The sequence below is a fragment of the Brassica rapa genome, chromosome A06 (assembly GCF_000309985.2).
Source record: "Brassica rapa cultivar Chiifu-401-42 chromosome A06, CAAS_Brap_v3.01, whole genome shotgun sequence".
NCBI classification, from domain to species: domain Eukaryota; kingdom Viridiplantae; phylum Streptophyta; class Magnoliopsida; order Brassicales; family Brassicaceae; genus Brassica; species Brassica rapa.
Window position 1 is genome coordinate 11,148,109 of NC_024800.2, and position 26,687 is coordinate 11,174,795.

At 35.6% G+C, this 26,687-nt stretch overlaps 2 protein-coding genes and 1 long non-coding RNA gene across 3 annotated transcripts; 2 read left to right on the top strand and 1 right to left on the bottom strand.

Annotated features, from left to right (window-relative positions):
- The first annotated feature begins 3,375 nt into the window (after positions 1-3,375).
- LOC117134589 lies at positions 3,376-4,628 on the top strand. The gene is made up of 2 exons (XM_033292999.1): positions 3,376-4,101; positions 4,581-4,628. Exons 1-2 carry the CDS (start codon positions 3,567-3,569, stop codon positions 4,586-4,588), a joined length of 543 nt encoding a protein of 180 aa, XP_033148890.1. The 5' UTR covers positions 3,376-3,566; the 3' UTR covers positions 4,589-4,628.
- A 10,282-nt stretch (positions 4,629-14,910) lies between these two features.
- Positions 14,911-19,407, bottom strand: LOC103873237. Its single transcript, XR_004448391.1, has 2 exons — positions 18,901-19,407; positions 14,911-18,790 (listed from the first exon to the last, which is right to left on the bottom strand). It is a non-coding gene; the product is annotated as an uncharacterized LOC103873237 (long non-coding RNA).
- LOC103873236 (cyclic dof factor 3) lies at positions 19,382-21,447 on the top strand. Its single transcript, XM_009151659.3, has 2 exons — positions 19,382-19,619; positions 20,116-21,447. The coding sequence occupies exons 1-2, from the start codon at positions 19,485-19,487 to the stop codon at positions 21,262-21,264; spliced, it is 1,284 nt and encodes a 427-aa protein (XP_009149907.1). The 5' UTR covers positions 19,382-19,484; the 3' UTR covers positions 21,265-21,447.
- Positions 21,448-26,687: the final 5,240 nt, after the last annotated feature.

Genomic DNA, 26,687 nt, shown 5'->3' on the forward strand with positions numbered 1-26,687 from the left:
AAACATGCTACATCGGCACAACCCATGCTGAAAGCTCCCCTTGACATGATTGCTACAGATAAAGGGGTAGCAAAGAAGAAACCGGCTAGCAATGCTGATGTTAAAGGTGCTCGTGCGTCCAAGAAACTTGCAGCTCAAAAGGGAAGAGCATCCCCTAAGAAAGTCAGAGGATCGGGTATACCCCAAAAATCTGCCTCTCAAAAAGTCCCTCGTATTGAGGTGTTTCCTTCTGCTAATAGCAAGAAATCTCTTTCTCTTTCAGGTTCGGTGGTGTCCCAGAAACCACCCAGTAAGAAGATATGAACATCATCTCATGGAACTGTCAAGGGGCGGGAGCCTACTTGACGAAGCAACACTTGCGAGAGTTGCACCGTTACTTTTCACCTTCTTTTCTTTTTCTATCAGAAACAAAAAACTCTTTTTCTTTTATGCAAGATTTACAGCTTTCTTATGGTTATAATAAATTGTTCACCGTGGAACCGGAAGGTCGAAGCGGTGGACTGGCTCTTTTTTATTTGGATTCTTTTGATGTCAAGATTCTTTACTCTGATAAGCGTATGATTGATATAGAAGCCACTATTGATGGACGCAAGACTTTCTTGACATTTGTTTATGGTGATCCGGTCATTGAGTGCCGTGAATATGTTTGGGAACGCCTTACCCGGATGAGCTTGGGAAGAACAGGAGCCTGGTTCATGGTAGGAGACTTCAATGAAATCAAGAACAATGGAGAAAAAAAGGGAGGGCGAAAAAGGCAGGAAGCGTCCTTTATCCCCTTTAGAACGATGTTGGCTAACTGTGGCATGATCGACTTTCCATTCAAAGGTAACCCAATGTCGTGGGTTGGGTTCAGAAGCTCGGGCAAGGTACAATGTCGACTTGACCGTGCGGTAGGTAATGAAGAATGGCACCATCTTTTTTCCCACACTAATGTGGAGTATCTTAAGCTATGGGGCTCAGACCATTGACCAGTCCTGCCAAGGATCCAATCACGGGAAATACGGATCCAACGTAACTTTAAGTTTGATAAGCGGTGGCTGAGCAAAGACGGTCTAGAGGAAGCCATAAAAGAGGGATGGGGAATCTCCTCTAGAAGAGATGCAAGCGAGCTCCATTTTAAAATAAGTAATGTAAGACGAGCTATTGCAAAATGGAAAAAAGCAAATCCGACCAACTCGGCAAAGAAGATCGAAGATATAAAGGCTTTGCTTGAACAAGCTCAAACGGAGGATGGTTTCACTAGCGAGGAAGTCCTGAACCTAAAATGGAACTTATGCTCAGCCTTTCGAGAGGAAGAGCTCTATTGGAAACAAAAGAGCAGAGTCCTCTGGCTCAAGGAAGGAGACCGCAACACAAAGTTTTTTCACGCAATAACTAAGCAACGGAGAGGAAGGAATCGTATAATTAAATTACGAAACTCAGCTGGTGGATGGGTAGAGGACGACGAAGGCATAGAGCAAGTGGCAACTACATATTTCCAAAACCTGTTTACTACTTCTTCTCCGGGAAATCCCGAGGATGTACTCCGGTATATTACTGTGCAGGTCTCCCCAGATATGAACACGTCGCTCATACGTCCGGTCCGGGACTCGGAAATCATGAAAGCCATAGGAGACATCAACCCAGAAAAAGCGCCTGGGCCAGACGGGATGACTGGTACTTTTTATCAAGCGTTTGGGGACATAGTCGCAGAAGAAGTGATTCATACAGTCAAGGGATTCTTCAATTCGGACTCCTTTGATAGCCAACTAAACCAGACCAACATCTGCTTGATTCCAAAGACAGATCGCCCCAAGGAGATGACAGAATTTAGACCGATAAGCTTATGTAATGTAAGTTACAAAATCATCTCCAAGATTATGTGTAGACGACTAAAAAAATTCCTCCCGAAGCTCATCTCGGAGACACAATCGGCCTTTGTGGCTAGACGTCTGATCTCAGACAATATTTTAGTAGCCCAGGAGATTTTTCATGCTATGAGAACAAATCCTATCTGCAAGTCAAAGTTTGTAGCTATCAAAACTGATATGAGCAAAGCCTATGATCGAGTGGAATGGAACTTTCTGGAAGCTCTAATGCTTAAGATGGGTTTCGCAGAGAAATGGGTAGCATGGATTAAATGGTGTATCTCTTCTGTCTCCTATCAGGTCCTCTTAAATGGTGAAGCAAAGGGCAACATCAAACCCACGAGAGGACTCCGGCAGGGAGATCCTTTGTCGCCTTTTCTTTTTATTATCCTGACAGAAGCTCTTATCTCCCAAATAAAAGGTGCAGAAGCTGAAGGAAGATTAACGGGGCTTAAGATTGCTCAAGCAAGTCCCGCAGTTTCGCACCTCCTCTTCGCAGACGATAGCCTATTTTTCTGCAAAGCAGATGTCCAGCAATGTGCTGAGTTGATGAAGATCATTCATTGTTGAAATGAGTTGATCAATATGTGAGAAGATGGCTTAGGGAGTTGAGGATGTGAGAATGTGGAGGCAAAGGGAAGGAAGGTTAGGGATCGACCAGGCCGTACAAGAGGCCGTACTGGCCGTACCGTCCGTACTGTCCGGGTCGATCCATAACTCGACCAAGAAGAGAAGTTACCCGGGTAAGAGAGGTAAACGGCCAAAGGAGTTTTACCTTAGAAGATATGACTGTTTGGATGGATAGAGTGACCGCGGCTTATCCTGACAGTCTGGCACAGGCTGTAAAGGCAAAAGGAGTCTCACCCAAAGATGCCTTAAGCGTGTGATCTTCCCCATTGGTTTACATTCAAATTAAAGCAACCTTATCCTTGACCTCACATGCTTAATGCTTCTGAATACCCTAATGTCTCTCTCTATATATTGTAAACTCTGTCTTGATTAATGATGAACACGAGTTCATCATATTCTCTCTCTAGTTCATCATGTTTCTCTTCTACATTTCATAAATCATCTCATCTCACTTTAATCTTTCTCTAAATCTCTCAATACCTGTTCAACTCTCTAAAATCATATGGTATCAGAGCCAGGTTGGCTTTGGTATTGAGATTTAGAGTGTTCTTCAGCTTCAGTTCATACTCTTTCATACTTTCTTTTCGGTTCTAACAAAGCAAGATGGAGGGAAACTACAAGGTCATTACGGTTCCTGTTGCATTGAAGGGTGGTAGTAACTACCTGTTGTGGTCAAGGCTGGTGAAGACAGCCATTGGGAGGCTAGGGCTGTGGAGTCACATCACGGATGATGCAACCAAGCCAGTGGCTAAAGACGGAGAAGGAGATGAAGGTGTGGGAGATCAAGTTGCTGCTGCCGAGAAGAAGTGGATTCAAGAAGACTTGATGGTGCTTTCAGTACTACAAGGGTCCCTTGAAGAGCATCTCTTGGAGGCCTACAGCTATTGCGAGACTCCAAAACACCTGTGGGAGGTACTCCAGAAGACATTTGGGAACGTTACCAATCTGAACCGCGTGTATGAGATTAAGAAGGCTATCAACACACTGGTTCAAGATGGAGAAGAGTTCACCAAGCATTTGGGCAAGTATAGATCCTTGTGGTCTGAGCTTGAATCATTGAGGCCAAGCACCGCGGATCAAGAGCTACTCATGGAGAGGAGGGAGCAGGATCAGGTGTTTGGATTGTTGCTGACACTAGATCCTCCGTTCAATGATGTGATCAAGCACATGTTGAGGATGCCGAGTCTTCCATCTATGGAGGAAGTGTGTGCGCAGATTCAGAAGGAAGAGGGGTCACTTGGTATGTTTGGAGGGAAAGGAGACATGGCTCTGTCCAACAAGGCTGAAGCAATCCAAGCACACAAGGCTGCTTACCGTGGAGAGGAAAGGAAGTTCAGTGGAAACTGTGACCATTGCAAGAAGCCGGGACACAAGAGGAGTCAGTGCTGGATCCTACACCCCCATTTGAAGCCGGCCAAGTTCAACAAGGAGAGAGAGGGAAGAGCTCACCTTTCTGCAGAGACAAGTGAAGCTGGCGCATCAGGAGCTGGCTCATCTGGTCTTGCGGGTGAAAGTGAAGGAAGAGCCTTAACCTCTCACCACCAAGGAGCTGTGAAGAACATGGATCATGAGGTGATCAAGAAGTCAGACATTGATGCCTTGATCAAAGCCCTTAAAGAGTCTGGTAAAGCCCTTGGTTATTCCTATACTGCTCATGTGTTGCCTAGAACTTGTGATAGCTTGCTAGGAAACTTTGATAGAATGGGAAATGAACAAGATAGATATACAACCTTTGCTGCTGATAGGATGTCTAGAAATGAATTCACATTGCTTGATCTCATTGATAAACTGAAACTGGTAAAAGAATCACCTAGGAATCATATTGCTCAAGGAATAAAACCGTTGATTATTGATTCAGGTGCTTCACATCATATGATAAGTGATGATAGCCTTATAAAGAACATAGAACCGGCTCATGGACATGTAATGATTGCAAATGGTGATAGAATTCCTATTAGAGGAGTAGGAGACTTGAAACTGTTTAATAAGGATTCTAAAGCTTTGTACATGCCTGAGTTTACTTCTAATCTATTATCTGTTAAGAGGTGTACCAATGATCTTCAATGCAATGTTATTTTCAGTCCTAATGATGTGAAATTTCAGGATATTGAAAGCAGTAAGTTGATTGGGCAAGGAGTAACCAAAGGAGACCTTTATTTACTTGAAGACCTTTCTATCATTTCTAGTTCTAGTTGCTTGTTGAGTTCCGTTTTAAGTAGAGGTGCATTGTGGCATTCTAGGCTAGGACATCCACATGTTAGAGCCTTAAGCTTAATGTTACCAGGTGTCATGTTTAAAAATAATGAATGTGAAGCTTGTATTTTGGGAAAACATTGTAAGACTGTGTTCAAGAGATCCACTACTATCTATGATAAATGCTTTGATCTTGTTCATTCTGATGTATGGACTGCTCCATGCTTATCTAGGGACAATTACAAATACTTTGTCACATTCATAGATGAAAAATCCAAATACACCTGGATAACACTAATTAAAACAAAGGATAGGGTTCTAGATGCATTTAGAAACTTTCAATCATATGTTTCTAACCAGTATAATGCCAAGATTAAGATTTTCAGGTCTGATAATGGTGGAGAGTATACTGGCCATGCATTCAAGAACCATCTAGCTCAACATGGGATACTTCACCAAACGAGTTGCCCTTATACACCTCAACAAAATGGAGTGGCTGAGAGAAAGAACAGACATCTTATGGAAGTGGCTAGATCAATGATGTTCCAGATGAGAGTGCCAAAGAGATTCTGGAGTGATGCTGTGATCACGGCTTGCTACCTAATCAATAGGATTCCAACCAAGATCCTGGAAGACAAAGCTCCTTATGAAGTTCTCAACAACAGCAAGCCAGTCCTAGATCACCTAAGAGTGTTTGGGTGTGTAAGCTATGTTCTTATCCCGGGAGAGATAAGAAACAAGCTGGAAGCAAAGAGTATCAAAGCTATGATGATAGGATACTCAACCACACAGAAGGGATACAAGTGCTTTGTTCCTGAGTCAAGGAGAGTTCTTGTATCAAGAGATGTCAAGTTCTTTGAAGAGAAGAGCTACTATGAAGATAAAGATTGGAAAGAGCTGGAGGATCTTTCACAACCTTCAGATAGAGCTACAAGCTTGAGACAGATACTAGAAGGCCTTGGAATTGGAATGTCCCAGGAGTCGACAGAGAATCAGTCATCTGAAAGACAAGAAGCTGAAGAACCATCTCACCTTGATCATGAGGGAGGGAATGGAATTGAGCCGGATGAGAATCAAGATTTTGCGGATCATCCTGATCAAGGTGGAGCTGAACCAAGTAATGAAGAGCTTAATGAGTTACCAGAACAAGGAGAAGTGGAAGCAACTGAAGTAGAAGCACCAGAGCAAGCACCAGCTGAGGTACCATTGAGGAGAAGCACACGGCTGAAGAGAGATGCTTCCAACTGGGTAAACACGAGAGTGTACTACAATGCCCAGGCTGTGGAGCATCCTTCTCAAGCTGTGTGTTCATTTGCCTGTTATCCAAAGGAGCATTGCGCATTCATGATGAGCCTAGATGAAAGTAGTGTACCAAGATCATATGAAGAGGCAATGCTACATCAAGATTGGAAGGAATCTGTTGGAGATGAGGCAAATGCCATGATAAAGAATGACACTTGGTTTGAAAGTGAGTTGCCAAAAGGAAAGAAGGCAGTAACCAGCAAGTGGATATTCACCATTAAGTATCTACCTGATGGAACCATTGACAGAAAGAAGACAAGACTGGTGGCTAGAGGATACACTCAAACATATGGGGAAGACTACATTGATACCTTTGCCCCTGTTGCTAAGCTACATACAATAAGAATTGTATTGTCTCTTGCTGTGAACCTTGAGTGGGAGCTTTGGCAGATGGATGTGAAGAATGCATTTCTTCAGGGAGAACTAGAAGATGAAGTGTACATGCATCCACCACCGGGTCTTGAACATCTTGTGAAACCAGGGAATGTATTGAGACTCAAGAAGGCAATCTATGGGTTGAAGCAATCACCTAGAGCATGGTACAACAAGCTGAGTACTACTCTGAATGGCCGTGGGTTCAAGAAGTCAGAGTTGGATCACACCCTCTTCACCCTCACTACACCTTCAGGTATCATCTGTCTACTCGTATATGTTGATGACATTATCATAACAGGTAGTGATAAGGCTGGTATAAAAGCCACAAAGGAGTTTTTGAAATCTGTGTTTGAAATCAAGGACTTAGGGGAAATGAAATACTTCCTTGGAATTGAGTTGTGTAGATCTAAGGAAGGATTGTTCATTTCCCAAAGGAAGTATACACTTGATCTTTTGAAAGATGCAGGTATACAAGGAGACAAGACAGCAAAGATGCCTCTTGAAGATGGATACAAGGTTCCACGTGAGGGGGAGGTTGAAGATAGCAAGGCCTTTCATGATCCAAAGCTGTACAGGAAGCTAGTAGGGAAGCTCATCTACCTTACAATCACACGACCAGACATATGCTTTGCGGTGAACCAAGTGAGCCAGCATATGCAAGTCCCAAAGGATCATCACTGGCGAATGGTGGAGAGACTTCTCTTGTATCTGAATGGAACGTCAAGCCTTGGAGTGTGGATGGGATGCAACAAGAGCACTGAAGTGGTGGGATACTGTGATGCGGATTGGGCTGGAGATAGAGCAGACAGGAGATCAACCACCGGCTATTGTACATTCATTGGAGGCAACTTGGTGACTTGGAAGAGTAAGAAGCAGAAGGTGGTGTCTTGTTCAAGCGCTGAAGCTGAGTATAGAGCAATGCTGAAGCTTACCAATGAGTTGGTATGGATCAAAGGAATCTTGAAGCACTTGGAGATAGAGCAGGGAACTCCAATGACTATGCATTGTGATAATCAAGCGGCTATACACATTGCGACCAACTCAGTCTTCCATGAGAGAACCAAGCACATTGAAGTTGATTGTCACAAGGTGAGGCAGATGATTGTCTTGGGAGTGATCTTGCCATGCTACACAAGGAGTGAGGATCAACTTGCGGATGTGTTCACCAAGGCCGCAAGACAAAAGACTATGGAGTCCATTCATACCAGATTGGGGCTCATAGATCTTTCCCCAAGGAGCTGATCCCCTTTGCCATGAGGTCTTCACTCTTTTTCCCTCATCAAGGTTTTGTCCCAATGGGTTTTCCTTGGTGAGGTTTTTAATGAGGAAGATCTCATGGTGGTTCCAAGCTTAACTAAGTTACTAAGTTAAGCTTGAGGGGGAGTGTTGAAATGAGTTGATCAATATGTGAGAAGATGGCTTAGGGAGTTGAGGATGTGAGAATGTGGAGGCAAAGGGAAGGAAGGTTAGGGATCGACCAGGCCGTACAAGAGGCCGTACTGGCCGTACCGTCCGTACTGTCCGGGTCGATCCATAACTCGACCAAGAAGAGAAGTTACCCGGGTAAGAGAGGTAAACGGCCAAAGGAGTTTTACCTTAGAAGATATGACTGTTTGGATGGATAGAGTGACCGCGGCTTATCCTGACAGTCTGGCACAGGCTGTAAAGGCAAAAGGAGTCTCACCCAAAGATGCCTTAAGCGTGTGATCTTCCCCATTGGTTTACATTCAAATTAAAGCAACCTTATCCTTGACCTCACATGCTTAATGCTTCTGAATACCCTAATGTCTCTCTCTATATATTGTAAACTCTGTCTTGATTAATGATGAACACGAGTTCATCATATTCTCTCTCTAGTTCATCATGTTTCTCTTCTACATTTCATAAATCATCTCATCTCACTTTAATCTTTCTCTAAATCTCTCAATACCTGTTCAACTCTCTAAAATCATATTCATAACTATGGTCTGGCTTCGGGGCAACAACTGAATACCTCCAAATCGTCCATATTATTTGGTAACAAAGTCCCAGCGGAAGCGAAACAAGCCATCAAAACAGCAGTCGGATTCCAGCGAGAAGGTGGAATGGGTACCTACCTAGGCCTCCAGGAAAAGATTTGTGGATCCAAACGACAGGTATTTGCGTTCATTAGAGACAGAATAAACAATCGGATCAACTCTTGGACCGCGAAGTTTCTGACGAAGGGAGGAAAAGAGATCCTCATAAAGTCTATAGCACAAGCACTTCCCACCTATGTCATGTCGTGTTTCTTACTTCCCCAAGACGTTTTGAATAAGCTAAAGAGTGCGATAGCAAAGTTCTGGTGGAGCACAAAAGAACATAACAAAGGTTTACACTGGATGGCTTGGGATAAGATATGTAAACCTGCTGAGAAAGGGGGTTTGGGTTTCAGAGACTTGAAGAATTTTAATCTCGCATTACTTGCGAAGCAATTATGGCGCCTACTACATCACCCAACTTCTCTCCTGGCCCGTGTGATGAAAGGCAGGTACTATAGGCATACCAACCCATTGGAGATAAGCAGTTCGAATAGCCCATCGTATGGTTGGAAAAGCATGCTTGCGGCTAAGGATCTACTCAAGAAGGGGCTGAGACATACGATTGGATCAGGTTATAACACGCGGGTGTGGTTTGATCAATGGATTCCGACACAAACACCTAGATTGGTCAAAGATAATGGAACATGGAGAGATCCTAAGCTGTATGTGAATCATCTAATTGATCACAGTACCGGCGAATGGAAGATGGACCTGATACAGAACATATGTGATCCCGAGGAGATCTCTCTTATCTAGAGCATTCGACCTAGCAGGAATATTAAGGCTGATGGGTTCTGCTGGACCCATACAAAGTCTGGTCTATACACAGTCAAGTCTGGGTATGAACTAGCGACTCTGGAAAAGTGCGAAAGTGATGATCAACAAGTGCTAGAACCGAGTATCAATCCCTTACTATCTAAGGTGTGGAAACTGAAGGCTCCCAGGAAGATTAAACACTTCCTCTGGCAATGCTTAACAGGGTGCATCGCGGTATGCAGCCGACTGGCTGAACGACACTGCGGAAACGAACGAGCGTGCCCTAGGTGTGGAGGAGATGAGGAAACTATAAACGATCTCCTCTTCGAATGCCCTCCGGCGGTGCAGACGTGGGCGCTGTCCGACATTCCATCAATTCCGGGACAATTCCCGAGTAAGTCACTCCTGGAGAACTTTGATTTCCTTTTGTTTCGAGCCACTGCAAAAGGAATCTCAACGCAAAGGCTTATCAAGTTTCCATGGATTGCCTGGTATTTATGGAAATCAAGGAATGATAAGCTGTTCAATGGAGTGGAGATCTCTCCTTTGGATTCTCTACAAAATGCCAGCCAGGAAAGTGACGAGTGGTGTGTTGCGCAAGATGTCGTATTGGCAGGTAAGGCTCGAGAGCGCGCAGCAACGGTATACCGAGAGGAGATGATGGAGTCGCACAAACCGAGATGTCAAGTGGATGCATCTTGGGCGATCAACCAAGCTACTTTCGGTGGGGGTTTTGTTCTCGACAAAGAAGACGGGAGCTCAATCTCGGGTTCCTTTGGGAGAAATCAAGTCATCTCTCCCATACACGCGGAGTTCCAATCCCTGTTATGGGCAATGGGTAATTCTCTCCGACTGGGGCATGAATCTATGCATTTCGAATCGGACTGCCTGCAAATGGTTAAGCTGATCGAAGAAGAAGAATATTGGCCATCCTTGGCTTCAGAATTAGATGAATTCTTTCATCTCCGTTCTTTGTTTACTTTATTTTCCCTTTCCTTTATTCATCGCGAGCTCAATTCTCGTGCGGATCTCCTTTCGAAGGATGCTCGTATGAAAAACTCTGAATTTTCCCATGTAAACATTTTGGTTCATCCGGACTTAGCTCAGGCTAACCCTCCCGGACCAGTTTAATGAAAGATGGTGCCTTTGTTGTCAAAAAAAAAAAATACTATTAAAACTTAAAAGGGAAGGAGTCTAAAAAAATATACCTATAAAAGTTATTTGGACCCTTTCATTTAATTCATTATTTTTTTGTATTACCTTAAATTTATACTAACAATATGTTACCATATATTTTTCTAACAATAAATTTAGTCAATTCTTTTATTTATTTAAATCTCACTCCTAAATCCTAATCATTACTATTACTATATTTATCATTTTGAATTTTAATTGTAAAAGCATTGAAACTAATGTTTTATATTATCATTTTTATCATATAATTTATGATTTAAAGCAAGATAAATTACAAGATATATATATGTACATTCTAACTTCCTCTTTCGTTTATAATAAAGTAATCATATCATATATAAAATTTTCTACTAAAATCTCATATCATATACTAAACTTTCAACTGTCTATAGTTTGATAATATTTTCATATTTAAAAATGATTTTTCTGAATATTCATGTTACCTTCACAAAAATGAAGAAATTCATTGGTTCTATTAAAGCTAACCCGACTTCACGATATCAGTATTGATTATTTAAGATTTTGAAAATTATTTGTTTAGATATTATACTTTTATATACTTTTCACTTAAAACGAATCAATACTATTAAAAGGGAAAGAGTTTTAAAAAGTCTAATATAAAAAAGTTGTTGGAATTATATATAACTATTTATTATTTTTCTGATACTACATTAATCATTCTAAACATACAATATTTCAAATATTTTAACAGATCTTAATATTATTTTTTATGATACATTTACTCAGAAAAATATTTCATCAACCATGTTTTTGTACAATAACGTTAAAAATCTATATCAAAAGGTTGTTGGACCTGATATGGACGTAATGAGTCCACATCTGTTCGGATATTTAAGATCCTAAAAGAATTCGAAATATATAAAAAAATCTGAAAAATATCCGAAACACGAAAAATATTTGAAACTCCAAACAAATACCAAAAAAAATTCAAATACCTAAAATTTTTAAATCTTATTCAAAATCTGACACGATGAACTGAAAAATACCCAAAATTTTATCCAAATACCCAAAAAAAAATTTAATTTGAAAATTTTACCTGAAATCAAAACTCTAATCGTAAACCAAAAACTTAAAAATAATATCCATAATACCGGAAACATATTCGAAATATTCAAATATACCTAATAAACACATATTTATGATCGGGTCTAGGGTAGGATCCGGACTCAAACAAAGACCTGCGGGTCAAAAAAAACACAATAGGTTATCTTTTCTGGACCTGAACTAAACCTATAATTTTGGGTCGGTTCGGTTTGTTTTTGTTATCCGGATATAATTCTCATGTCGAAAAGAAACTTACGTAAAAGTATACATATAAAATCTCAAATAAACTAATTTGTAGATTATATAGCTGTTAAAAATTATGTTTTTCGATATAATAAAATTTTGTATTATAATATAATCCAACAACCCCGTGCTTAGAAAGTGCGGGTCAAAATCTAGTATATATTAATCATAGATCATTGGTTAAATAACAACCATGAAAAGTATGTTTACGTTTTAAGCTGAGAGAGTTTCTCACCCATTTTTTAATCGACCAACTTTACTAGAATAGCAAGCGCTGAACATTTAATGAATGACTAAAAATTATAATATATAGAACCTTATTTTAATATGTATAACTAACCTTATAAATCTTTCCTTATATTTTTACGACTTTTAATGTGTTAAAAAACTCTTGATGATTGTGTACTCAAACGTGTGAAATTAATAGTGGAAATCAATAGTATATTCGTATTCGTATTCGTATTGGAGGGGGTAATAACTCAGCAAAAGAGATTGCATATATTTTAATTATTCCATTGTATTTATGACTCATAATAACTACATAAATGTTTATAAATTAACATATATTACTTGGTCGAGAATTTCGTTGAGCTTGATATGGTCACATTAGATTTTTATAAATTAACCATTCTGTGCAATTGCGTTCCCTTAAACCAAAACTCCTAAGTTTTCTAAGGATTTTTTTATGGTTATTTTGTAAGCTAGTCAATCTAACAATTTTTCAAAGCTTTTCCTTATATTTATAGATTTTTGTGAATCGGTTCTTTCAGCACATCGTTTTTTTTTGTCATCAACTTTACAGATTCATACAGACTCTCTAAACCAAACCGGAAGATATTGATCCATGTGAACGACGAAAGACGGCTGAATCCTAACACTGCGTGCTAGGCTATCCGCCTTTATATTTTGTGCTCTTGGTACATGGACGATCTCTGATTGGAGGAAACTTTCTCTCAGGGTTTTAATGTCTTCCAAATAATATTGCAAAAGCTGACCACTCTTCTGGTTCTGAAACCATCTTCACCAATTGAGAACAATCTGTTGCAAACATAACCTGAAATTGACGTAAGTTCCTCATACATTCCATATCCCAAAGTAGTGCTTCCATCTCCGTATGGAGAGGAGAGAGACTAGCCCGAACATTCCTCGCCCCAAGCAACTCATCGAAGCCTTCTAAAGTACTGTACCAACCCTGTCCGGAGAAATATCCTTCTCTTTCAATGAACCATCTACGAAACACCATCGACCTGGATTTGACAGTGAAGACAAAATCTCTACATCTGGGACCATCCTTCGTTCGTTCACTATCTGGGCTTCAGCCCAAAGGGTTGATTTTGTTTCCGCCAATTTGGGCGTATCCCTAGGATCGATATCCAGATTGCTAAAGACCTTACTATTCCTTCCTTTCCGGATATACCATAGTATCCATGCAAACTGGTGATCATCTAACTGCGGAAAGACTCTCCAGAAAACATGATCCATATTTGTAAAAAGGGATTGTGTTGGAAACATAGTTGGATTTGTTGGTATCTTTGAGAGAGCTCAAACCTGAAGTGCTGGAAGAAATTCGAAATACACATGATTTATCGATTCCTCGTCAGCTCCGCATCTTGCACAACATATATCAGCAGTTATCTCTGGCGCTTGGAAATTTTTTTTGACCGCTATACACCCTGTCACCAATTGCCAGAGAAAATGTTTAAGCTTTGGTGGGCACCTTACATTCCAGCAGAATGACTTCAATACAACGACTGTAGGTCCAAACAATACTGGTGATTTTTCTCTATCCGGGTAAACCCGTTCTACCTGATATCCCGATTTAACCGTGTATTTCCCATTTGTTGTGAAATGCCATCCATCTATGTCTACCATCTGGAATCTGCTCAATGGTATGCTCTCGATAATTTTCACATCCTGTGGGTCCACTAAAGCCTGAAGTGCCTACGAGTTCCAAATTCGCAAAGTGAGATCTATAAGAGAATCCATTGTGAGGTCTGGGTAAAGATTATGTTGATTTTATTTGCTGGTCTCAGACGAGTGGTTGGGAGCCAAAGATCATTCCGTACAGATATAGAAGATCCTGATCCCACCCGTTTGATTAGTCCTTTGCTAACCAGAGATCTAGCTGATGTAATACTCCGCCAGCCATATGACGGAGAGTACAAGCGAATCGGTTCCAGGGGTGAGGCGTTCCTGTAATGCCGACCTTTAAAAACACGAGCAAAGAAAGTATTTGGCTTCTCAATCAATCGCCAAAACTGTTTACCAAGCATCACTGTATTGAAATTAGTGATGTCTTTAAAACCCAAACCTCCTTCCTCCTTGCTAACACATACTTTATCCCAAGATTTCCAATGCATTTCTCTCGCACTTCCCCCTGAGCTCCACCAAAATTGGGCTACTGTACCTGTCAGTTTTTTTGCGGTTACCTAAGGCAATCCGTAGCAAGACATCACATGATTTGGTAATGCCATAACCACCCATTTAATAATCACTTCCTTTCCTCCTTTTGTAAAGAACTTAAAAGTCCAGTCATTAACCCGTTTGTTTAGTCTATTCTTCACGAAACTAAAAACCTGAATCTTTGAGCCCCCAAGGTTTTTTGGTAATCCTAGATAAGTTCTCATTCCTCCAAGATTCTGAATGCCCAGAATGTCTCTCATTTCCTGTCTGAGCCCATCGTTTTTTTAAATGGGCCTAAAACAATTTTTAATGATTAACTAAATGGTCTTCGTACATAGTAGAATGTGTTTTGGTTTTAAAATTGTTACATACCCAAAATCAATATGAACCACCATCACTTTCGTTTAAAACATTGTTACAATCAAATATAAGGGCTGGAAAAAAAAATCAGAATCCAGAAAACTGAACCAAATCTGATCCGAAAAATTATTACTCAGTTTGAAACGAAATTGGTTAGATATTCTAACATATTCAAATTTTGGTATCTATAGAACCGAAACCAAATCCGATCTAAACCAAAATATTTCAGGTATTCGAATATATATGAATTAGATTTATATACTTAAATATATTAATTATTTTTAGATTCAATATCTAAAAATATCCAAAATATATAAGATATATAAGATATTTTTAAGTTATTCAAAATACTTGGAAATATATACAAATACTTAAAATACATGTCTAAAATAGCTAAACGATATTCAAAATACCAAAAATACTTGAAAATATCTACTGATTTCCTATCCAAATATTTAGGCTAAACCAATTTTTATGTTAAGTTTAAGTATTTCGGCATACATTATTCAAATTTGTATCTTATATATTATTTTACTTTTATATTTTGAGAAATTTAAAGTATAAATAAATTTTAATTTTTTAAAAATAGTTTAAATGAATTATCCAAACCCGAACCAAACTCGCAAGAATCCGAACCGAACCCAAAACAAAATTTATCAATACACGAATATGACTAAAATCTTAGCCCGAAAAAACTGAAACCATAATAGACTCAAATAGAACCCGAATGGTACCCAAATGCACACTCCTAATCAAATGTAAAATAGGTTATCGATAACAAAATGTGTATTGCTTATAATAATAAAATACAATATTTAAAATAAAAAAAAACTCATCTTGCGCATGGCGCGGATTGTCATCTAACATGGTACTCCTTCCGTTCCAAAATAGATGACGTTTTGGAAAGTTTTTGATGTTTTAAAATAAATGATATTTTGGTATTTTTATATTAATCTTAGTTTTACTGAAAATTATGTGAGCAATGATGTTTTATACTTATTTTAAGGATTGGCTGAATTACTTTTAGTTTATATTTTTAGTGTTACTTTTTTATGAAAGAATGTATACCTTAACTGATTTGCATACACCCAAAACATCAACTATTTTGGAACATATGGGGTATGAATGGTAAAAACAGTTCAAGCGTTGCAGATCAAGCAGATCAAGCGAGACAAGTGCAGATGAAATGGGACAAGTGCAGAACAAGTGGATCATGAAGAAGAAATGCAGATAAAGTAATTTATTATAAATTATAAATGGAAAAAGCAGTTCAAAACTACAAATTATATATATTAAAACAATAAAAACTACACCAAAATATGAAAACAAATATCTCATATGTTGTAGAATCGACCGAATGGCTGTAGAAATTTTGATAAGATACTTGTACCTCTTCTATTTTTATTCTAGTTGATCAAGTTATTTTTGGAGAACTGGTAGATTATGCTAATATTAAATTCTTGGTCGAACTTATCACCACAAAACTTTTTACTAGTGGGTGTAGGATCTTTAAAACAGTAATTGGTCATGAAAATTAGTTGATCTTACAACTCAGTAAATATTCGTTCTCGGTTAAGAGTACATTTAAAATTGTCTTCTCTCAATAGATTTACAAAATTTCAATCATTTACCTATACATCAACTATTTTAAAACATAAAAAAATTATTAACTACTTATCTGTGCTGATATTTATGTAGGAAGATTTTTATCTTATTCCTTAAGAGATGTTGCGTTTTATCAGCGATTGGACGTCATGCTTATAATTTTAAAAAGACAAAATAGTATTAATGTGAACTATATAGTTTGAGTTAATCATTGTACATTATTTATAAAATTGGATAAATATATTTTAAGTTAAAATGTTTGTAACAAAATTATTTATTAGACAAAAAAAAGAAAAAAACAGATCAATGCAGATCTTTCGCTTGAACTGATTTTAAAAACAAAAAAATATGAATAGTGATTTTATTGCGGGAGAACTGCATTGTGCGGGATGAACACTTCTCCCGTTACTCCATTCGAACACATAGAGTAATATTTTTGGTTTCTAGTTTTAGCCATTGTTACCATTTAAAAACCAGCGAGTGACACAAGAAGAAAAAATCTTGTTAGGATGCGATCACAGCGGAACACGTGGAGGGTAGTTATTAGATCGACCAAGTGAAAGATATGCAATTTTGTAGAAATCTATGCGCAGATATGACGTGGGCCAACACAAATCTGAGGTGGCAAAAGGTAGACTTTGATATAGATTCTCCAAAAACGCAAGTTGATAAACTGTACAATGTAGCAGCGACCTACGGAACCTTTTTGTTGAAATCCAATGATTTACTGACACGTCGTTGAATCCAACCTTCCTTTGCTTTTCCTTATCCACACGTACAAACTAACTGGTCCGATTCCTGATCATGCATAGTATACTGAGCACATCCAATTATATCTCTTTGATCATAATTGTATTGTCTTTGTTTTTTATTAGATTCTGGGAAAGAAAAAATATCAAAAACCAAGCAATCCAAATGACAGCTTTCTCCATATCTGAGATGAAACCTGGAAACTAGAAAGATACGATTTCTTTGTTCATCTTGACTTGCACAAAGAACACAGAACATAGGATGTTCTCTATTGATGTAAAATGTATAGCTGGTGTAAAAAAAAATAGATGTTAAGAAAATGAAATGCTAAAAATATTCAACTTAGGTTTTGACCGGTTATCATTGTTAGAGTGAACAAAAAATGATTTTTTTTATTATCTTAATTATCTGGCTGATAAAAAAAAATCTTAATTATCTTATAAATTTGCCAATCAAAAAGAATTACATTTCGTCTTAGTTACACTAGATACTGTTTAAAGTTTAAACTAAAAAAATACTATTATTATTTTAAGTTTGATGAGAGTAACATTATATTTTTCATTTTCCTATTTTTTTACTTTATATTTTTCCACCTAAAAGAAACAAACTATCCATTAACATTAGTTGAACTATCCATCTAATCTATTAATTTAGGGTCCTAATTTTTATCTACCATAAAAAAATTTATGTAAGGCCACTAACTAGAAATTAAAAAAAATATCTTAAATTTATTCATAGATGATATCCTAAAAGAAAAAAATATAAATCTTGAACAAAAAAAAATTCTGTAAAACCCAAATACATTTATATTATGAAATTACTGTTTTTACCATATTTAATATAGGACACATTTGATAGTAAAAAAAATCACAAAACTAATATATAATACATTAAATAAAATATATCATCAAAATATAATATTAGCTATTTTAATTTAGTCACATAAACTATCTCAAGAATACAAACCTTGTAAATAAAAATTTAAAATTTGTAATAATTCATATAAAACCAATGTTTAAAAGTACATTATTAATATGTTGTTACATTTTTAAATAAATAAAATAAATGGTGAATATATGATTAGTACAATTTTGAAAAAATAAATTTCAATATATATAAAATTTTCAAAAATAATATTTGGTTACATAAATAAAAAATAATTGTATTTTAAAGATTATCTTTTTTAAAACATATATATATATATATATTATATATATGCACGGACGTGCTAGTTCGATCCTAGTTAACATTAGTTTGGAAAGCATTTCAAATTTATTTTCAATTTTAATATTTCTTTCTTTTTACTTTATAAATTACGGACCACTTTCAAGTTTTAAATATGTAAGTTTTTTTTGTTATAAGTAACTTAATAAAAATATAAAAAGTTGTCGATATTATTTTTGAACTGAAAAAAAAATATATCGACAACCTTCATTGATATTTTTATTTTAGTCTCTTTATTCACATTAAAATTAAATATGTCATTTAACATAACAAATTTTACACCCATACCAATTCTAAATTTAATGTAATATATTTTTCAAACCGAGTCTCTATATTATTTAAAACATTTAGAGTAAAATATAAAAAAACTATATACTTTAATTATGGCATTTATATAATAAAAAAACTTTGAAAACCGATTACCAACAATTGATGAAGAAACTGAATGTTGTCAATAGCTCTTTGTTTCGTGAAGTCTCCATGTTTTGTAGCTAAAGAGAATCACAAGTGAACTAATTTATCGAGAAACATCACAAAGACTCATTCATTTCGATGTAGTGATAGAACATATTTAACCACGTAGTGGTGGGCTAGTGGTACCCAGTTGAGTTAAGCGTCATACCGTTTGGCTGCGTGTTCCTGGGTTCGACTCGTCCATAAACCCTATGTGGCCACAGAGTGCTTTACGCCACTTAAAGGTATTAGCGCAGGCTGGCTCCGGGCCAGGGGTGACTACGGGTTACGGACAGCTCCTTGAGAGTGGCTACGGGCTGCGGAACATCGCTGTTAAAAAAAAAGTGATAGAACATAATTTTACATTAGTTTGAAAAAGAGAAAATAAATAGTTCATAGAAAATAAAATTTATTTCGAATAAACGAACGGTGATTTGGACCTTGAATCCGACTAATCTCTCCAAGCCGGGCACATCGATTAAAGATAGTAATAGGAGAAATTGAAGTTGAGGCGCAGTAAAACTAATTCCAAACACTAAACCACTAGTCCAATATTACCTTTATTAATCTAAAAGGACTTTAGTTGAAAAAAATCATGTCTTGATAGAAACCTGGGAAAAAGAAGAAGAAGCGAAGTTTAAAGTTCAACCGTATAACATCATCATCTTATTTCAAGTCTGAAGATATATATACAAAGATGCTTCAGCTCAAAACCTCTTTTAATTAATTAAAAGGAAAAAAAAAAAGATGCGAATAATAGACATAAAAAGATAAGAATTAGTAATATTTATGATTATTAAAACCGGGAAACCCGACCCGCTAATAAAGAGGTGGGAAAAAGGAAAATATCGGAGGCCACATAAACTTGTGGCTGAGAAATGAATGGTGATGCTGACGTGGTACCCCCTTCCTCTTTTATACGGATCTAAATCCCTTCTTTCAACACTTCACCTCCATATCTTCCCCCAAATCTCCACAAACACACACACACACAAATATTTATTAAAAAAAACATATTTAAATAATGATGATGGAAAGTAGAGATCCAGCTATTAAGCTCTTCGGTATGAAAATCCCTTTTCCGGCTGTTTTTGAACCGACGACGGCGGTGGCTCTAGAAGAGGATTACAGCGGCGGAGATGATACATCACCAGAGAAGGTACTTACTGATTGATTATGCTCTGTTTTCTTTAAAAGGGATTAAAAAAAAACAATTTAATATTGAAACTTGTTAATAAAACCAGACCGAAGTAAATGGAAGTCTTACAAAGGTAGTTTTTAATCTCTGAATCACCAAACAGACAAACCTGTTTTGTCTGAATCTCATAAACTTTAAATCAGACAACTTTGACAGAATCCTCTGTTTCGAGCTCATCATCATATCCAATACTTTTTTGAATCAGATTAAAACTCTCAGTGTATTGTTATGTTCTTTGGATCTACAATTTGTGTTTATCAGTTTCCATCTTTATGTTTTTGTTTTTCTAATTTTGTTATAATAGTCTTAGAGATTCGAGGAGTTGATGAAGATTGTTTTTTTTCTCATTACTTTAAGAATAAATTGTTTGATTCTTGGTCTAGAACTTTCTTTAGAGACTTTGTTTATTCATTGGTCCATTGTTCTTATTTTAACTAACTGTTTTTTATTACCTCAGGTAACTACAGAGCAAGCCACTCCAGAGAAGAAGAATAACTGTAACAACAAGAGTCTAAACAATTCGAATGATTCCAAACCAGAGACAGGGGACAAAGAGGAGGCGACATCAACTGATCAGATAGAGAGCGATGAGACCAATCAGCAGACAACAGCAGACGGCAAAACCCTGAAGAAACCAACCAAGATTCTTCCCTGTCCGAGATGCAAAAGCATGGACACCAAGTTCTGCTATTACAACAACTACAACATCAACCAGCCTCGCCATTTCTGCAAGGCCTGTCAGAGATACTGGACAGCCGGAGGCACCATGAGGAATGTGCCCGTCGGTGCAGGACGCCGCAAGCACAAAAGCTCTTCCTCCCAATACCGTCACATCACCATCTCCGAGGCTCTCCAGGCTGCAAGGCTCGATCCGGGCTTACAGGCGAACACACGAGTGCTGAGCTTTGGTTTACAAGCTCCTCATCAGCAGCACGCTGCTCCCATGACCCCCGTGATGAAACTACAAGGAGACCAGAAGGTTTCAAACGGAGCTAGAAACGCTCGGGTTGAGAATGGAGATGACTGCTCGAGTGGTTCCTCTGTGACTACCTCAGTGGATGAAACAAGAGCACAAAGCTGCAGAGTTGTTGAACCACAAGTGAACAACAACAACATGAATGGTTATGCTTGCATCCCGGGTGTTCCATGGCCATACACGTGGAATCCAGCGATGCCTCCACCAGGTTTTTACCCTCCTCCAGGGTATCCAATGCCCTTTTATCCTTACTGGACCATCCCAATGGCACCGCCGAATCAATCCTCATCACCTATGAGTCAAAAGGGTTCAAGTCCAAACTCTCCCACTCTCGGGAAGCACTACAGAGACGAGGATTCTTCAACAGAGCGGAAACAGAGGAACGGGTGCGTTATAGTCCCGAAAACGTTGAGAATAGACGATCCCAACGAAGCAGCAAAGAGCTCTATATGGACAACATTGGGAATCAAGAACGAAGGTTCAACATTGGGAAGCAAAGGCGGCGGTATGTTCAAAGGGTTTGATCAGAAGACGAACAAGAGTAACAAGGATCAAACCAATAACTCTCATGTTCTTTCTGCTAACCCTGCTGCTCTATCGCGATCACTCAATTTCCAAGAACGGGTTTAAATAGTTATATACGTATATATGTATGATTGTTTTGTATATACAGTTTATTGGAGAATGAGGGTTTTGTGACATTACTCCTTTTAGTCTCTCACTAATCCATCCATCCTCATGTTTTGTGCTATCCTTGTGGTTTTGAACCAGCCCAAACATTCCAAACCGAACCGAAGTTTTTGGTTTTTTGTTCATGTTCGATTATGGTTTTTGAACAGAGTTATAACATATCTTCAAAACTAATTTAATCAGAGGTTCGGTTCGGCAATTAGTTACTTCGTGTTTGTTTAAAGTTACAACTAAATCAATCTTACCAGTATTTTAAATCAAACTAACTGAATTAACATAATTAAAAAGCCCAAGTTTTTTTATTAAGTTTGATAACAACATTGAATAATCAAATTAACTGAAACCAAATTGTAAACTTTTGGTTCAATTCGGTAGATTTTTGTTTTCTTAATCGAAAACTAAAACTACTTGAACCGAACTAGCTAAATTCAAATTCTATTTGAACTGTACACTTTCTTTTCTGTTTCCGAATTCTTTTCTGTTTTTTTTTTTCTTTTATTGCTTTTCTTTCTTTCTTCATTTGTTGAAAATGTTGGAAGACACTCACTAATGGCAGAAAGTTGACACTGACCGTTGTTGCGTTGGCCATTACAACCGACACTCTTCTGAGTCTTCTTTGCTTGTTCTTATCTTGTGAACAGTTCTGCTAAAAGAAAGATACTAAAAAAAAGTGACAAAAATGTTTCTTTGACAAAAAAGTTAACCGTGATCGAAATCTAATGACTGACTCCGTGCTGTTTGAAATAGTTTAGCTTCGAGCTAACGAACTTTCAATGCATTTAGAAAATTAATTTAAATAACACACACTTATGAATCTTTTCATCCTAAAAATCAACCTTTTTAAAGTTAAAAATTCACTTTATAATCTTTCAAAGATGAACTTAAAAACAATATAATATCTGAATTATAAACTATTGTACATATATATATTTATATATATGTTGAATTTGTATATTATTAACTTGTGGGAATTTATGAAATATCTTTAAACACATTATTCATCTCCTTAGATTATAATTATTTTTGAAAGAAGCATAATTTTAGTATTTTGAATCTTTTAGTTTTTATAAAATTTACAGAAACAAAGAAAATCTATTCCTGGATAATTAGGGCCATGCGAAAATTACTTGTCTTGTTTTTTCTGAAGATTTTTCTTTTTGCACAATAATATATGTCCCTTAGATTTTAGATGAACATGTGCCATTCAACGTAAAGACAATCAGAATTAATGTGCTGGAAAGTGGAAAAGTTATTTTTATTTCCATTCTCCCTTTTAAATAATTTTATATTTTGGATATTGATACTGAAAAGGATGGGTCACTATAATGTTTTTAGGTTTTATTTATTATTTGGTCTGTGCCTTCGAAAGCAACTTAGATATTTCAGACTGCCAAAATAATTTTAAGCCACATATACTGTGACACACAATATTATTATCAGTCTTTTTCTTATAACGGCAATATTATTATCATTCTTACAAGTAAAAAGTATGTCAAGTTGCTTTTTTTCCTTTTTGAATAATACTTTTCTTTTCTGCCTTTTTGCATTTTGTGGCAAAGCAATTGTGTTCCCTTTTCATGTTTTTCGCTACCTTGCATTAAGAATATTTTTAAAAATAAATTTTAGGAATTCGGATTTTCCTTCTTTTTTTACTTCACCGGAACGCATTTTCAAAATCTTGGAGAAACATAAAATTTGGCACCCAACAAAACATTGACTATTGCCAAACGCGTGATGCCACACATATTGGACCAGCCCCTTTTGCGAATAAGTTAAGAGGGTTTGGAAATTCTAATGTATTTGCTTTTAGCAAATGGTTTCAAATATGAGACAACAATGTCGTTAAGATGTTAAGGCCATATATGAATAGAAGCAAAGAGAAGTATTCTCCATTTACATGTGTTTCTATTAGTTTTAAAGTGGAAGTGTTTTAAATAAAGAAAATTCTTAATGAATTTAATAAAGGCTCATTTAGGTGAATATACATAGATGGAATGGTAATTAGGTAGATGGTTGTTTTTCAAAATTATTTGCAGAATCATGCAAGGAATGTGTGTGAAATTACATAAAACTCCACAAAAACATAGTGGTTAATAATTTAAAAAACAGGTGAAGCTAGATGAGGAAGATGATGTATACAAGCTGGATACATACTAATTTGGCTTGTGATAGTAATATCCAGAAATAAAAAAAATAGTTATTTGACGAATCCGATCTCTACTCATCAGCCGGTTCCGTTCGTCCTCATGCGCTGGTGCCTTGCAACGTAGCTCCCAACGTGCCGGACTGCTCGAGCTTCAAAGCAACCTCCGCCATATCCAACGACCTTACCTAGCTTGCAACCTAACACACCAAGAAGCTCGTCTTCTTCTTCCTTCACCATCATCAATCTTGTCTTTATCAAAGAAAATATCTATGAATTGAGAAGAGGAGGCAATAAATAGTAAAGTTTTTGTGGCAAAAAACAAGAGAGTTTTTAGTTATTTTTTATTTCATCATCTATTTTGTAAGGACACATTTAGGATTTATGAAAGTGGTACAGTAGATTTCCATATAGCTAATTGAAGTTTCTTTTTAGGTTATGAAGTGCAAATTCCCTTTAATAAAAATGTAAAGTAAAGGCTTAACTAGTTGTCTGAGCTTTTTGGTCATTTTTTGTTGTTGATTGTTTACAGATTTTTTAGTAGTTTTTGTTTTCTGTTTTTCAAAATTCCATTTTTAGCCATTCAAGATTTTGAGAAAATAGATTTCCTATAATCTAGGTAAACTGGTTTTCAACACTTTTTCAATTTTCAAAGAAAAAAAAACACTTTTGTTAGGTTTTTCTGAAAAATATTATGTTAGTTTTTTCAATATTTAATTTCCCCTGTTTAAAATACTGCTATTTCATCTGCTTTTTAACAGTATATTTGATTTTAGATATTTTAAATACTAATAGCAATTTATATAACCTTCTTTGTAGATATGATTTATAAAATTATATTATTTTCTAGTGATAAACTAGTATTTTATAAAATTTATAGATTTCTTATTGTATACTATTGAAATAGATTGTATATTTATCTCAAATATATATTTATTATCTCAAGAAATTATAATACTAATATTAATAATATTTTGAATTTAAATTTGTCATCAAAATATGTAATTTCTTATTAGAATCATTATAAAAATATCTTATCACATATAATAAAGGGTAACTTTAAATATGAATTTTGAAAATTTAAAATTATAAATAGGATATTTTCTTAATTATCCCCATAAATTAGATGAAATTCATTAAAGTGATAGAATTTAATTTAGTGATTTAAAACATGTAATTACAAATATATTAAATTTAAATTCATAAAACGTTTATAAAATTATTATTATTATTATTTATTATATATAAAAGTCAAACTAAAAAACTACCATTCAGTTTGTTTTTAAAAAAATTAAAATCTACACCAATAGCTAAAAAATCAGGAACTAAAAAATAAAATTTAAAACCTAAAACTCATTTTAGGCTAACTAACTTTAATATAGTATGATAAATTTTGGGTAAACAAAATATAACGAAGATATGATACCTCTTGGTTTCTTTACAAGCATACATAACTCAAGATATAGCTGTAAACAAAACGCATTATGTTGATTACAGAGTCGAATAGTACGATGCTTTGATTTCACACTGGAAATAGTTTTTGGTTACTATGATATACTGTAGTTTTATAATCACGAGCTTATATAATCTTGATCAAAGAAGCTGATTAAAAGATTAAAAAAAAAAAACTGTCGTTGTTGTGTAGCTTGGTGATTTAGTTGTACTTAGGTTAACCATGATTTATATTTTTTTCTCAGTGTAATGCATGGTTCTTGGGCTAAAGTGAAAAAGCACTCAGGGAGAATAATTTCAAGAAAATCTTGAGACAAACCATTAGTGTATATATGTTCATTCCGACATGAGCAATACTGCAATAGGGTGGTTTCATTGGTAAACCTATATTAACTTTTGATGAGCAAAGTAAAACCACACCATGAATTAGTGGGAGTCAACCCTCCACTGAAAAAGTGAAAAAACTGATCACTAAGGCTTTGACTGTAAGTAATTTTTAAAGTAAATATATGAGCAGAAAATATAATTATTCTCATTTTCTCTTCCATTTACTCCACTTTCCTCTTTATCCCATATTACCTTTTTCATTCTTTCTCATTTTTTTTATTTTTTTCCCCATTTATTCTAAAATTACCAGTCACGACTTATATGTACGTTCGTTAAAAGAATTTCATTACTTTTAAAAAGAACTAGGGATTAACCCGGGCTACGCCCGGGATTTTTTTTTGCTTTAATTTAAGTTGTTAAATTATTTATATTTAGGTTATGATATATATTTATATAAATGTTAAGATGCATGTCATAACTAAAATTTATTTTTAAATTATAACACATTAAATTAACATATTTTTTACTATTTAAATATTTTTTTTTGAATTTTGTTGGCTATCTAGTTATCATATTTAGCAAAACTATCTGTTGAGTGTTGAAATAAATGTTTTAGAAATTTAATCAAACTGCAGAGTATTTTCGGATCGACCACATGCTCAACAATCGATCGATCCGTAAAAAGATGGTCGATCTACTTAGCCAGGTAAGTACAAATTTAGCAAAAATATCTTTGATTTTTAAATATTAAGTATATAACTATTCTTTTGAATATTGTTTTTTTTTGAATTGTATTTTCTGATTAAATCATTGTATTATAATGTTTATGTAAATATTTTTTTGTGATGTTTGAATTGTGTTGTTCGTATACTTAACCTAGGTGATATTGATGTTTAAATTTATTGTTTTCTGGAAATAGAAAATAATGATATATCAAAACGTATCTAATACTTATTAAATGATAGTATAATGTAAATTATATCCATTATTTGAAAATACCATTTGTTGTTTTTATTTTATTTTTAAATCAGAAATGATTTTTATTTAAAAACATTATTCATATATAATATAATAGTTTAAGTTTGGAAGATTAATATATAATATATATATATATATATATATATAAATTATGTATATTTTTTAAAAATAATTTAAGATATTATATATTGAGTAACTGAATAAAAGCTGAATTTCTTATCTTGAAAATCAAATATTTATATTTTTGTTTTCATGTTATACTCACCAATCCATCATTGATATTTATAACTCAGTATGTTTAAAAAAAATAGTTTTAAGTAATAAAAAATTTAATAAATTAAATTCATCACCTATAATGTTATGTAAACTATATTTGAAAACTCTCTAAAATTGTATTTAAGCATAATATTACTATTATTTAATTTAAGTTATTTTAATCATAAAATATGCTAAACCAACTTAA

What these genes read in the sequence shown, in the direction of transcription:
- LOC117134589 (XM_033292999.1), top strand. Translation starts at nt 3,567, where the DNA reads ATGGAGAGGAGGGAGCAGGATCAGGTGTTTGGATTGTTGCTGACACTA.
- LOC103873236 (XM_009151659.3), top strand. Translation starts at nt 19,485, where the DNA reads ATGATGATGGAAAGTAGAGATCCAGCTATTAAGCTCTTCGGTATGAAA. An exon ending in ATGATACATCACCAGAGAAG is followed by an intron (nt 19,620 to 20,115) that starts GTACTTACTGAT and finishes TTATTACCTCAG; the next exon opens with GTAACTACAGAGCAAGCCAC.